The sequence below is a fragment of the Schistocerca nitens genome, chromosome 11 (assembly GCF_023898315.1).
Source record: "Schistocerca nitens isolate TAMUIC-IGC-003100 chromosome 11, iqSchNite1.1, whole genome shotgun sequence".
NCBI classification, from domain to species: Eukaryota; Metazoa; Arthropoda; class Insecta; order Orthoptera; family Acrididae; genus Schistocerca; species Schistocerca nitens.
The window spans coordinates 135,778,722-135,792,861 of record NC_064624.1 but is presented as its reverse complement, the minus strand read 5'-3'; the positions used below and the strand labels follow the sequence as shown (position 1 = coordinate 135,792,861).

At 41.8% G+C, this 14,140-nt stretch overlaps 1 protein-coding gene across 1 annotated transcript in view; it reads right to left on the bottom strand.

The window, feature by feature from the left end:
* Positions 1 to 14,140, bottom strand: part of LOC126212713 (protein shuttle craft) — a 283,723-nt gene that overhangs the window by 15,140 nt on the left and 254,443 nt on the right. The window contains exon 19 of the mRNA XM_049940125.1: positions 13,589 to 13,698. Within this exon, the coding sequence (XP_049796082.1) occupies positions 13,589 to 13,698 (110 nt within the window). The remainder of the gene's footprint in view (positions 1 to 13,588; positions 13,699 to 14,140) is intronic.

Here is a 14,140-nt window from a genome sequence, read left to right as displayed (position 1 = left end):
TGAGGCATCAAGGGATCACAAATTTAGCATTGGAGGGCAGCGTGGAGGGTAAAAATCGTAGAGGGAGACCAAGAGATGAATACACTAAGCAGATTCAGAAGGATGTAGGTTGCAGTAGGTACTGGGAGATGAAGAAGCTTGCACAGGATAGAGTATCATGGAGAGCTGCATCAAACCAGTCTCAGGACTGAAGACCACAACAACAACAACAATGTCAACTTTATCCTGATGCCACATGTCCTTGACTTCCTCAGCCAGTTGGATGTATTTTTCAATTTTTTCTCCTGTATATTTGTTGTATCGGGTATGGATATTTCGAATAGTTGTGTTAATTTCTTCTTTTTATTGGTGAGTATGATGTCAGGTTTGTTATGTGGTGTTGTTTTATCTGTTATAATGGTTCTGTTCCAGTATAATTTGTATACATCATTCTCCAGTACATTTTGTGGTGCATACTTGTATGTGGGAACGTGTTGTTTTATAAGTTTATGTTGTAAGGCAAGCTGTTGATGTATAATTTTTTCTACATTGTCATGTCTTCTGGGGTATTCGGTATTTGCTAGTATTGTACATCCGCTTGTGATGTGATCTACTGTTTCTATTTGTTGTTTGCAAAGTCTGCATTTACCTGTTGTGGTATTGGGATCTTTAATAATATGCTTGCTGTAATATCTGGTGTTTATTGTTTGATCCTGTATTGCAATCATGAATCCTTCCGTCTCACTGTATACACTCCTGGAAATTGAAATAAGAACACCGTGAATTCATTGTCCCAGGAAGGGGAAACTTTATTGACACATTCCTGGGGTCAGATACATCACATGATCACACTGACAGAACCACAGGCACATAGACACAGGCAACAGAGCATGCACAATGTCGGCACTAGTACAGTGTATATCCACCTTTCGCAGCAATGCAGGCTGCTATTCTCCCATGGAGACGATCGTAGAGATGCTGGATGTAGTCCTGTGGAACGGCTTGCCATGCCATTTCCACCTTTCGCCTCAGTTGGACCAGCGTTCGTGCTGGACGTGGAGACCGCTTGAGACGACGCTTCATCCAGTCCCAAACATGCTCAATGGGGGACAGATCCGGAGATCTTGCTGGCCAGGGTAGTTGACTTACACCTTCTAGAGCACGTTGGGTGGCACGGGATACATGCGGACGTGCATTGTCCTGTTGGAACAGCAAGTTCCCTTGCCGGTCTAGGAATGGTAGAACGATGGGTTCGATGACAGTTTGGATGTACCGTGCACTATTCAGTGTCCCCTCGACGATCACCAGTGGTGTACGGCCAGTGTAGGAGATCGCTCCCCACACCATGATGCCGGGTGTTGGCCCTGTGTGCCTCGGTCGTATGCAGTCCTGATTGTGGCGCTCACCTGCACGGCGCCAAACACGCGTACGACCATCATTGGCACCAAGGCAGAAGCGACTCTCATCGCTGAAGACGACACGTCTCCATTCGTCCCTCCATTCACGCCTGTCGCGGCACCACTGGAGGCGGGCTGCACGATGTTGGGGCGTGAGCGGAAGACGGCCTAACAGTGTGTGGGACCGTAGCCCAGCTTCATGGAGACGGTTGCGAATGGTCCTCGCCGATACCCCAGGAGCAATAGTGTCCCTAATTTGCTGGGAAGTGGCGGTGCGGTCCCCTACAGCACTGCGTAGGATCCTACGGTCTTGGCGTGCATCCGTGCGTCGCTGCGGTCCGGTCCCAGGTCGACGGGCACGTGCACCTTCCGCCGACCACTGGCGACAACATCGATGTACTGTGGAGACCTCACGCCCCACGTGTTGAGCAATTCGGCGGTACGTCCACCCGGCCTCCCGCATGCCCACTATACGCCCTCGCTCAAAGTCCGTCAACTGCACATATGGTTCACGTCCACGCTGTCGCGGCATGCTACCAGTGTTACAGACTGCGATGGAGCTCCGTATGCCACGGCAAACTGGCTGACACTGACGGCGGCGGTGCACAAATGCTGCGCAGCTAGCGCCATTCGACGACCAACACCGCGGTTCCTGGTGTGTCCGCTGTGCCGTGCGTGTGATCATTGCTTGTACAGCCCTCTCGCAGTGTCCGGAGCAAGTATGGTGGGTCTGACACACCGGTGTCAATGTGTTCTTTTTTACATTTCCAGGAGTGTGTATTGCCTTTTCTTAGCCATGTGCTGGATGCGTCTTGATCGATGTGTGGCTGTGTTAGATGATACGGGTGCTTGCCATGTAGTGCCTTCCCCTTCCAATTTACTTTCTTCGTATCTGTTGATGTTATGTGATCTAAAGGGTTGTAGAGGTGGTTATGAAATTGTAGTGGTGTAGCCGATGTATTTATATGAGTGATTGCTTTGTGTATTTTGCTAGTTTCTGCTCGTTCTATAAAGAATTTTCTTAAATTGTCTACCTGTCCATAACGTAGGTTTTTTATGTCGATAAATCCCCTTCCTCCTTCCTTTCTGCTTAATGTGAATCTTTCTGTTGCTGAATGTATGTGATGTATTCTATATTTGTGGCATTGTGATCGTGTAAGTGTATTGAGTGCTTGTAGGTCTGTGCTACTCCATTTCACTACTCCAAATGAGTAGGTCAATATTGGTATAGCGTAAGTATTTATAGCTTTTGTCTTGTTTCTTGCTGTCAATTCTGTTTTCAGTATTTTTGGTAGTCTTTGTCTATATTTTTCTTTTAGTTCTTCTTTAATATTTGTATTGTCTATTCCTATTTTTTGTCTGTATCCTAGATATTTATAGGCATCTGTTTTTTCCATCGCTTCTATGCAGTTGCTGTGGTTATCCAGTATGTAATCTTCCTGTTTAGTGTGTTTTCCCTTGACTATGCTATTCTTCTTACATTTGTCTGTTCCAAAAGCCATATTTATATCATTGCTGAATACTTCTGTTATCTTTAGTAATTGGTTGAGTTGCTGATTTGTTGCTGCCAGTAGTTTTAGATCATCCATGTATAGTAAATGTGTGATTTTGTGAGGGTATGTTCCAGTAATATTGTATCCATAATACAGATGAATGGAAAAACTGGTAGAAGCGGACCTCGGGGAAGATCAGTTTGGATTCCGTAGAAATGTTGGAACACGTGAGGCAATACTAACCTTATGACTTATCTTAGAAGAAAGATTAAGAAAAGGCAAACCTACGTTTCTAGCATTTGTAGACTTAGAGAAAGCTTTTGACAACGTTAACTGGAATACTCTCTTTCAAATTCTGAAGGTGGCAGGGGTAAAATACAGGGAACGAAAGGCTATTTACAATTTGTACAGAAACCAGATGGCAGTTATAAGAGTCGAGGGGTATGAAAGGGAAGCAGTGGTTGGGAAAGGAGTGAGACAGGGTTGTAGCCTCTCCTCGATGTTATTCAATCTGTATATTGAGCAAGCAGTAAAGGAAACAAAAGAAAAATTCAGAGTAGGTATTAAAATTCATGGAGAAGAAGTAAAAACTTTGAGGTTCGCCGATGACATTGTAATTCTGTCAGAGACAGCAAAGGACTTGGAAGAGCAGTTGAACGGAATGGACAGTGTCTTGAAAGGAGGATATAAGATGAACATAAACAAAAGCAAAACGAGGATAATGGAATGTAGTCAAATTAAATCGGGTGATGCTGAGGGGATTAGATTAGGAAATGAGACACTTAAAGTAGTAAAGGAGTTTTGCTATTTAGGGAGTAAAATAACTGATGATGGTCGAAGTAGAGAGGATATAAAATGTAGACTGGCAATGGCAAGGAAATCGTTTCTGAAGAAGAGAAATTTGTTAACATCGAGTATAGATTTAAGTGTCAGGAAGTCGTTTCTGAAAGTATTTGTATGGAGTGTAGCCATGTATGGAAGTGAAACATGGACGATAACCAGTTTGGACAAGAAGAGAATAGAAGCTTTCGAAATGTGGTGCTACAGAAGAATGCTGAAGATAAGGTGGGTAGATCACGTAACTAATGAGGAGGTATTGAATAAGATTGGGGAGAATAGAAGTTTGTGGCACAACTTGACTAGAAGAAGGGATCGGTTGGTAGGACATGTTTTGAGGCATCAAGGGATCACAAATTTAGCATTGGAGGGCAGCGTGGAGGGTAAAAATCGTAGAGGGAGACCAAGAGATGAATACACTAAGCAGATTCAGAAGGATGTTGGTTGCAGTAGGTACTGGGAGATGAAGAAGCTTGCACAGGATAGAGTAGCATGGAGAGCTGCATCAAACCAGTCTCAGGACTGAAGACCACAACAACAACAACAATTTGTATTATTTAGCATGTTGGATAGTGGGTTCAGAGCAAGGCAGAACCGGAAAGGACTTAATGAGTCTCCTTGGTATATTCCACACTTAATCTGTATTGGCTGTGATGTGATATTTAAATTTGTTTGGATATTAAGTGTGGTTTTCCAATTTTTCATTACTATGTTTAGGAACTGTATCAATTTAGGATCTACTTTGTATATTTCCAATATTTGTAGTAACCATGAGTGGGGTACACTATCAAAAGCTTTTGGTAATCAATGTATGCATAGTGTAGTGACCTTTGTTTAGTTTTAGCTTGATATGTCACCTCTGCATCTATTATCAGTTGCTCTTTACATCCTTGTGCTCCTTTGCAACAGCCTTTTTGTTCTTCATTTATAATTTTGTTCTGTGTTGTATGTGTCATTAATTTCTGTGTAATGACTGAAGTTAATATTTTGTATATCGTTGGTAGGCATGTTATGGGGCGATATTTAGCTGGATTTGCTGTGTCTGCTTGATCTTTAGGTTTCAGATAAGTTATTCCTTGTGTAAGTGTATCAGGGAATGTGTATGGGTCTGCAATGTAACTGTTAAATAATTTAGTTAGATGTGAATGTGTTGAGGTGAACTTCTTTAGCCAGAAATTTGCTATTTTATCTTTTCCAGGGGCTTTCAAATTGTGAGTAGAATTAATTGCTTGGGTGACTTCATGTTGCAAAATTACTACTTCAGGCATTTGTGGTATCATCTTGTATGTGTCTGTTTCTGCTTGTATCCACCGTGCATGCCTGTTATGTTGTATCGGGTTTGACCGTATGTTGCTCCAGAAGTGTTCCTTATTATTATTATTATTATTATTATTATTATTATTATTATTAAAAGATCTTGTACAGTAACATCGTTGTAACTGGCAACTTGAAGTACAAGTATGTGTATAAGTTTCTTTTTCAGGTCGAAAGGGATGATCTTTTTGCATCTTTGTAGGGTTTGGACGGTTGCTAATAACTTCTTGAAAATTGCAGCTAAGTGCTCATCTCATTTTAGGTTCTCATCTATTATTATTCAAAGACTCTTTACTGAGGGAGTGGAATTTGTGTGTGCCTCATTCCTGATATTTGTGGCTAATGAGCCTACAATGGACAACAAGGACAGCTTGGGTTTTGATGGATTAAGCTTTAATCCTTTATTCTGTGCGCATTTTGATACACAGAGGTCCGCATTGAAATTCTCTTGGTTGTACCTCTTCATTACAGCTCGTATAATTTATACGCATAGAATTAAACATACTGCAATTAAATGATAGCTGTGAGAACCAGTTGTAAATGCTGGACATACACTGTGTCTTGTGACAATTCAGAATTTGTGCCAGACCATCACTCTACCCCAAACTACTCACCAATTGAGAGCAGCTGCCTCCACTGTCAGAACAAGCCTGAGTCAGACTTTTCTCTGTTTTTTTTTTTATTTTTATTTTTATTTATTTTTATTTTTTTTTTATCGTGCCGTACGTCACTCAGTAAAAACAAAGTACTTACAGGTTGGTCTGACTCCATAGTCCCCTTTTTCTCAGGAACTGGTGGACTTATCAAGTTGAAATTCATGCCAGATACTACGGTCTATGGTCCCTTTAAGCTTCTAAGTGAATGCAATTAAAAGACACAACCATTTATGTCATCTTTTGATATTTGCAGACTCACTCATCAAAACATATAGGGTACTTCTTGTTGACATAGGATCATGAAATTTGGCAAGAAGTAAGGTTCTACTGTACAAGTGAGGGGAAAAAGAAAACCTGAAAATTATCTAGGAATTGATTTAGAAAGTACTGGAATTCCCAGGACCAATATCATGCCAGTATTGATATCGATAATAGGCAAAAATCTTTGAGATTCTACATTCGCAGGATGGACAAACTACCTATATAGGTAATTAAGTTTGTATAGAACCATCAATGCACAAGCCCTACTCGCATTTACTTACCTGTATTTTTCTCGAGTCGTCAGTCTTCCGACTGGTTCAAAGCGACCTGCCATGAATTCCTCTCATGTCAACTCACTCACCTCAAAATAGTACTTCACCATATGTCCTTAATTATTTGTTGGATGTAGTCCACTCTCTGCCTTCCCCTACAGTTTTTCCCTCTGTAGAGCTCCCTTAAGTACAACAGAAGTTATTCTACATGTTCTTAACAAATGTTCTATCCTCCTGTTCTGTCTTCTTGTCAGTGTTTACCATTTTTAACTTTCTTCCACAGTTCTGAAGGGAACTTCCTGATTATTTATCCTACTAGTCCACCTAATTTTCAACATCCTACTATAGTACTACATTTCAAATGCTTTGATTCTCTTCATTTCTGATTTTCTCACAATCCGTGATTCACTACTGTACGATGCTGCACTCCTAACATACATTTTCAAAAGTTTTTCCCTCAGTTAACCACCGAAGTCTGGTACTAGCAGACCTCTCTCAGTCAGCAATGCCTGCTTTGCTTCTGCCAATCTGCTTTTGATGTCCATGTGCCCATCATGTGTTATTTGTTTCCAAGGTAGCAGAATTCTTCCACTCTGTCAATTTTGCTGTCCACAACGTCGATTGTATGGAGTGTAGCCATGCATGGAAGTGAAACATGGACGATAAATAGTTTGTACAAGAAGAGAATAGAAGCTTTCGAAATGTGGTGCTACAGAAGAATGCTGAAGATTAGATGGGTAGATCACATAACTAATGAGGAGGTATTGAATAGAATTGGGGAGAAGAGGAGTTTGTGGCACAACTTGACTAGAAAAAGGGATCGGTTGGTAGGACATGTTCTGAGGCATCAAGGGATCACCAATTTAGTACTGGAGGGCAGCGTGGAGGGTAAAAATTGTAGAGGGAGACCAAGAGATGAATACACTAAGCAGATTCAGAAGGATGTAGGCTGCAGTAGGTACTGTGAGAGGAAGAAGCTTGCACAGGATAGAGTAGCACGGAGAGCTGCATCAAACCAGTCTCAGGACTGAAGACCACAACAACAATAACAACAACGTGGATGTTAAGATAATCGCTAATACTTTTTACTTTCCTCATTCTTCAGTTTACTCTCAATTCATGGCAGGTGCTCACTAGACTGCTCATTCCATTCAGCTGGTCCTGCAATTCCTCTTCACTTTCACTGAGGGTAGATATCTCACCATTGAGTCTCATCACTGACATACACTATGTGATCAAAAGTATCAGGACACCCCCAAAAACATACGTTTTTCATATTAGGTGCCTTGTGCTGCGCCTGCTGCCAGGCACTGCATATCAGAGACCTCAGTAGTCATTAGACATCATGAGGGAGCAGAATTGGGTGCCCGGCGGAACTCACAACTTCAAATGTGGTCAGGTGATTGGGTATCACTTGTGTCATACGTCTGTACACGAGATTTCCACACTCCTAAATATCCCTAGGTTCACTGTGTTGGATGTGATAGTGAAGTGGAAACGTGAAGGGACACGTACAGTACAAAAACTACAGGCCGACATCGTCTGTTGACTGGCAGAGACCACCGACAGTTGAAGAGGGTCGTAATGTGTAATAGGCAGACATCTCTCCAGACCATCACACAGGAATTCCAAACTGCATCAGGATCCACTGCAAGTACTACGACAGTTAGGTGGGAGGTGATACAACTTTGATTTCACGGTCGAGCGGCTGCTCATAAGGCACACAACGCGCCAGTAAATGCCAAACGATGCCCTACTTGGTGTAAGGAGCGTAAAAATTGATGACTGAGCAATGGAAAAGCGTTGTGTGGAGTGACGAATCACGGTACACAATGTGGCGATCCGATGGCAAGGTGTGGTTATGGCGAATGCCCGGTGAACGTCATCTGCCAGTGTGTGTAGTGCCAACAGTAAAATTTCGGAGGTGGTGGTATTACGGTGTCATCGTGTTTTCACGGAGAGGCTTGCACCCCATGTTGTTTTGTGTGATAGTATCAGAGCACAGGCTTCATTTATGTTTTAAGCACCTTCTTTCTTCCCACTGTTGAACAGCAATTCAGCGATGGCGATTGCATCTTTCAACACGATCGAGCACCTGTTCATAATGCACGGCCTGTGGCGGAGTGGTTACACGACAGTAACATCCCTGTAATTGACTGGCCTGCACAGAGTCCTCACCTGAATCCTACAGAACACCTTTGGCATGTTTTGGAACACCCATTTTTTGCCAAGCCTCCCCGACCGACATCAATACCTCTCCTCAGGACAGCACTCCGTGAAGAATGGGCTGCCATTCTCCAAGAAACCTTCAAGCACCTGATCGAAAGTATGCCTGCGAGAATGGAAGCTGTCATCAAGGCTAAGCGTGGGGCCAACACCACATCGAATTCCAGGATTGCCGATGGAGAGCGTCACGAACTTTTAAGTCATTTTCAGCCAGGTGTCTAGATACTTTTGATCACATAGTGTGTATACTTTCATCCTGAATTTTAATCCAACTCCTGAACCTTTATTTTATTTCGGTTCATTGATTCTTAAATGTATAGATTGAGTAATAAAGGCAAAAGACTACACCTCTGTCTGAATGTCTTTTTAATCCAAGCATTTCACACTGTATCCTCCATTCTCTTTGTTGTCCAATTACTAAGCAACGAACACACGTTTCTCCATTCCATAATAGGCGCATCAGAGGCATGCATACAGTGCAGGGCTGCAGCCTACCCTTCAACAAGAGATGTAGCAATCTATCCCCACATACCACAAGGAGGAGCCTCTGGTAGCACTGTTCAGAAAGCTCAAGTGGACGGACATACACTAAGGCAATAAAAGTCATGGAATAGCTACTAATATCATGTCAGACCACCACCAGTGGAGCAACTTGACGTGGCATGGACTTGATAAATCACTGGAAGTCCCTTGCAGAAATATTAAGTCATGCTACGTCTAAAGCTGTGCGTAACTGCTGAAGTGTTGCTGGTGCTGGATATTGTGCAGGAACTGACCTCTACATTATATCCCATAAATGTCGGATGTATTCATGTCGGACACTCTGGGTGAATAAATCATTAGCTTGGATTGGCCACAGCATTCTTCAAACCAGTGGTGAACAATTGTGGGCTGGTGACACGGTGTATTGCAATCCGCAAAAATTCCATCGCCGTTCAGGAACATCAAGTCCATGATTGGCTGCAAATGGTCTCCAAGTAGCTAAACGTAACCATTTCCAGTCAATGATAGGTTTAGTTGGACCAAAGGACCCAGTCCATTTTTGTAATCACCCCACAGAGTGACAGTGTCCATCCAGAGCATCACATCATGTCTGCACAGGGTCTGTTGTGGCTTCCCCTGGCAGTGGGGGCAGAGACACGTTGTCTTCTTTTCAGACAAGTTCCGGTTCAGTGCAGAGCATTATGCTGTACATCTCCACATGTGGAGACTTCAAAGAGAAAGAACATTGTCAGACTGGATTTGTTACCTTATGTCTGACACCTTAGGACTGGAGGCCGTGCCTAGTGTTCGAAGTCTCTGTGACTTTATCTGTCCACAAGATAGTGCGAGATTGCACATTGCCCGTGCTGTCCTGACTACGTCGACACAGAAAGTGTTTGACAGTTGCCCTGCACAGCACTTACTGCAGGTCTCTCAAATGCTGAAAACATCTGGTCCGGGGTTGTCGAAAGACTGACGTACCACGATTTGCCGACCGCTACGACTGATGAACTCTGGCACAGATTTGATGCAACATGAAATTATGTACTGCTGTCTGTCATCCGAGTTCATTTTGACTCGTCACGCTGCCGGGTTAGACCCACTTTGTCAGGTGTGGCAGTTTCGCACACTAAATTACGCACTCTCTCATCAGTGTCCATTTCCTTTTATTCAGCATCGGGCAAAGTTGGGACATTTATGGTACTTCTCCACTTTCCTCCATCTTCCCACTATTCTTCTCTAGAACTGTTTTGTTCCAGTCCAGATTCACTCTTCTAATAGTAGTCTGGATCGAGTCAATCCATCTAACTCTGGCTCTCCCTCTTGCTCTGAAACTAGGTAGACAATATTAAGGGGGGTAGGACGTCAAACGGGCCGTCTTGGAGCAGGAGAGACACCACAGGACATTTTAATTTCCAGTGTCTATACTTTTACGAATAAATTCATAAAACTTTGTCAGCACGACCAGGAAGGATTCAGGATTCACAATCATAGCAGTGGAAGTTAAAAAATAAAAATAAATAAATAAACAAATAAATTTTTTTACATGTGAAAGTTCATCGTCTATTGGCTGCGTTTGTTGCTATAGGTACACGTTTCTTCATAAGTAAGACAGATTCTTCGATGAATTTTGCACAGCATACAAACCATACTTACAGGCGTATGAAACTCTAGAAATTATTTAATTTATGAAAAAATGAATGTGCTGTTACATTTTAAACTTTATGTTTAGAAAAAACTCAAATACTATAGTTAATTATCTCAATTTTTACCACAGTTTTTAATATATTTGGAAAATTCTAGAGTTTCATACACCTGTAAGTATGGTTTGTATGCTGTGCAAAATTAATCGAAGAACCTCTCCTACTTATGAAGAAAAGTGTACCTATAGCAACAAATGCAGCCAATGGTAAGTGAAAAAAAGGTGAAATACAAATGTAAAAAAATAAATTATTTTCTTATATTTTTGAACTTCCACCACTATAAGTGTAAATCCTGAATCCTTTCTGGTCATTCTGAGAAAGTTTTATGAATTTATTTTTAAAAGTATAGACAGTGGAAGTTAAAAATTCCTGTGGTGTCTCTCCTGCTCCAAGTCGTCCCGTTTGATGTCCTACCCCCTTAATAGTAACCAAAGACTTTTGCAGATGATTCAGTTATTGCGTGAAAGGATCTGCATAAATATTCAGTCAGGTCCTGATAGAATTTCAAAGTGGCACAGAGATTGGCAACTTGCTTTAAATGTTCAGAAATTTAAAATTGTGCATGCCACAAAATGAAAAACACATAGTATCCTATTTTTATTCTTTTATCTTCCATTGTCTTTACGTGTCATATCCATATTAACTTACTCTTAGTTTCCCGTAACATAATTCTTAGGAATTTTATTTCACTAGCTTGGACTCAACTCTCCTCTTTTCTTACAAATGTCCAGCTCTCCCACCACTCTCTATGCCAGCTGTGGGCAACCTTTGGTGACCCACAGGCCTCATTCATATACTTACTTCAGGTTGCGGGCCACACCATCTTGTGACTGATGTCACAGCACCACTCCTAGCGCATAAAATCAAAAGTACAGTGTGATATGGAAACAGTCAAATTTCAAAGGTTCACTTTTTCATTTTATTGATATGTTACCTGAACCCAATTTCTGGATGGACAAAACAGTAGTTTGCAAACTAGCATATAAACCACGTCAAGATTATATATAACAAACATTGTTGTATCACCGTTCATCTACATCTATACTGTGCAACCCACTGTGATGTGCATGGTAGATGGTACATTCCACAACAGCATTAATTAGGCTCTCTTCCAATTCCATTCACGTACAGAGCACGGGAAGATTGACAGATTGAATGAGTGCATGGGTGTTGTAATTATTCTGATTTTATGCTCACAATCCCTATGTAAGCAATGTGACCTGTTAAGTGGAACCTGGAAACTCACCACCCGATGGCGCAAGTCAAGGAATCTGCAGCCTACAGTCACAGAACTGCCTGAGCCTCTTATTCAGAGGAAAAACAAAGTTTTATCATACCTTTAAACAGCTGAGGCTGCAACAGTTACACCAGTAACTCAACAAGTAATTGAAATGTATTAATGTTGGCTCTCGAGGCTCTCGTGACCTCCAGTGTTGACAATACAACCCCTTTAACTTCCTGCGTGTGCCACAGAGGTCTACATGCCGTGAAAAGGGTTAAGTGTACCCCAGGTGATGCCTGGCATTCAAATAATTTTCCCATTGTGGCCAGTTAATAACATTTATATAACTGTAGGCACTTTGTCAGGGACTGTTGAAAGTGTTATCAGCAACATGTGTAGACCTTGTACTATACAGTTTTTAACACTGAGCTACTAAACTGTTATGAAATGTGACAGTTCATTTGCTGATGGCAGTAACAGTTTTATTCGGTCTGACGTGTCCAGTTTCACAAGGCTTGTGTGCTTGTATGGCTCAGTGGTTAAGTACCGGTCCACAGATCCAAAGGTCTGAGGTGCAATCTCTGGTTTTGTTAACAGATTTTCTCTGGACAGTTTACGTCTATCTTCAAGAGTCCAATTTGGTATGGGTCCCACACACTTGAGCAATGTTGTAGGATGGGTCACGTGAGTAGTCTGCAAGACTACTCTCTTTTGTAGACTGATTGCACTTACCTAGTATTCAACAAATAAATGAAAGTCTACTACCTGTGTTACCCCCAATTGAGCCTACGTGATCATTCCATTTAATATCCACACAAAGTGTACGAGTTGGCCCATTCCAGTAGTGACTTACTGATATTATAGTCATAGGATACTATATTTTTTCATTTTGTGGCATGCACAATTTTAAATTTCTGAACATGTAAAGCAAGTTGCCAATCTCTGCACCACTTTGAAATTTTATCAGGATCTGACTGAATAGTTATGCAGCTCCTTTCACACAATAACTGTATCATATAAAAAAGTCTTTGGTTACTATTAATATTGTCTACAAGGTCATTAATAAACAATAGAAACAGCAAGGGTCCCAACACACATCTATGGGGCACACCTGAAGTTACTTCTACATCTGAAGAGGACTCACCATCCAAGATAACATACTGTGTCATTTCTATAAAAAAGTTCACAATCCAGTCACAAATTTCACTCGATACCTCATACGATTGTAATTCTGACAATAAGCATAGGTACGGTACTGAGTCAAATGCTTTTCGGAAATCGAGAAATACTGCATCTACCCAACTGCCTCAATCCAAATCATTCAGTATGTCATGTGAGAAAAGTGCGAGCTGGGTTTCACACGGTCGATGTTTTTGGAACCTGTGCTGGTTGACACTGAGGAGGTCATTCTGTTCAAGATACCACATTATGTATCTTTTGCAGTTAAGCTTGACTTTTTCATGCATATATGTATAGTCTTGAAGTCATTTACATGCTGTTTTGGAAAATACTGTTTTGTTGTCTGGATGATCTGAAGGTAATATTGAAGACAATTGAAGGATAGATGCGACCTGTGTGTCACTGGTTGTCCACAAATCACCTTTAGACCTATCCACGTATTATTCCCACTATGCTGGAGTCACACAAGTAAAATTTCACTACTCGCTGTCCTCCCCGGTGCTGCCAGCGGCAGTAACTGTAGCGAGCAGTGTCGTGCCGCAGCAGGCTGCGAGGCGCCGACTCACCTGGCAGCAGGCTGCACTCGGCCGGTCGACGAGATGACGGGCTTGGGGATCTTGCGCTGGCCGCTCTCCCGCTGTATCACCTCCAGCAGGCTCATGCTGGGCAGCCACGCCTGTAGGTGGGACGGAGACAGACAGAGGTTCAGAGGCTGGCAGCAGAAAAGTGCAGTCTCGTTACAAGTATTTCCCAACTGACAAGGGCAGGTCTTCAGTGTTGCGATCGACTTTTTGAAACTATCTATATGTTGATGTAGGTTAGTGTCTCTGGTATCACACACTGCAGCCATTCACCCTGCTGGGCCCTCGTTTGCGAGTAATTCACGAAAAAATAATTTTGGAATTTTGTATGACAATCAATACATTAAAAAAGTCACATTACATAGTGTGGTTGTGTGGTATAACAGACAGGATAACAGCTTCCCATGCAGGAGGTTATGGGTTCAAATCTTGTCAACTGTATTAAATTTATTTTTATTTTTAAAATTTACTGAAATGACTTCAATTATTATTTTTATTCAATTAACTGGTTTAAATGTAATTATTTATTTCTATTCC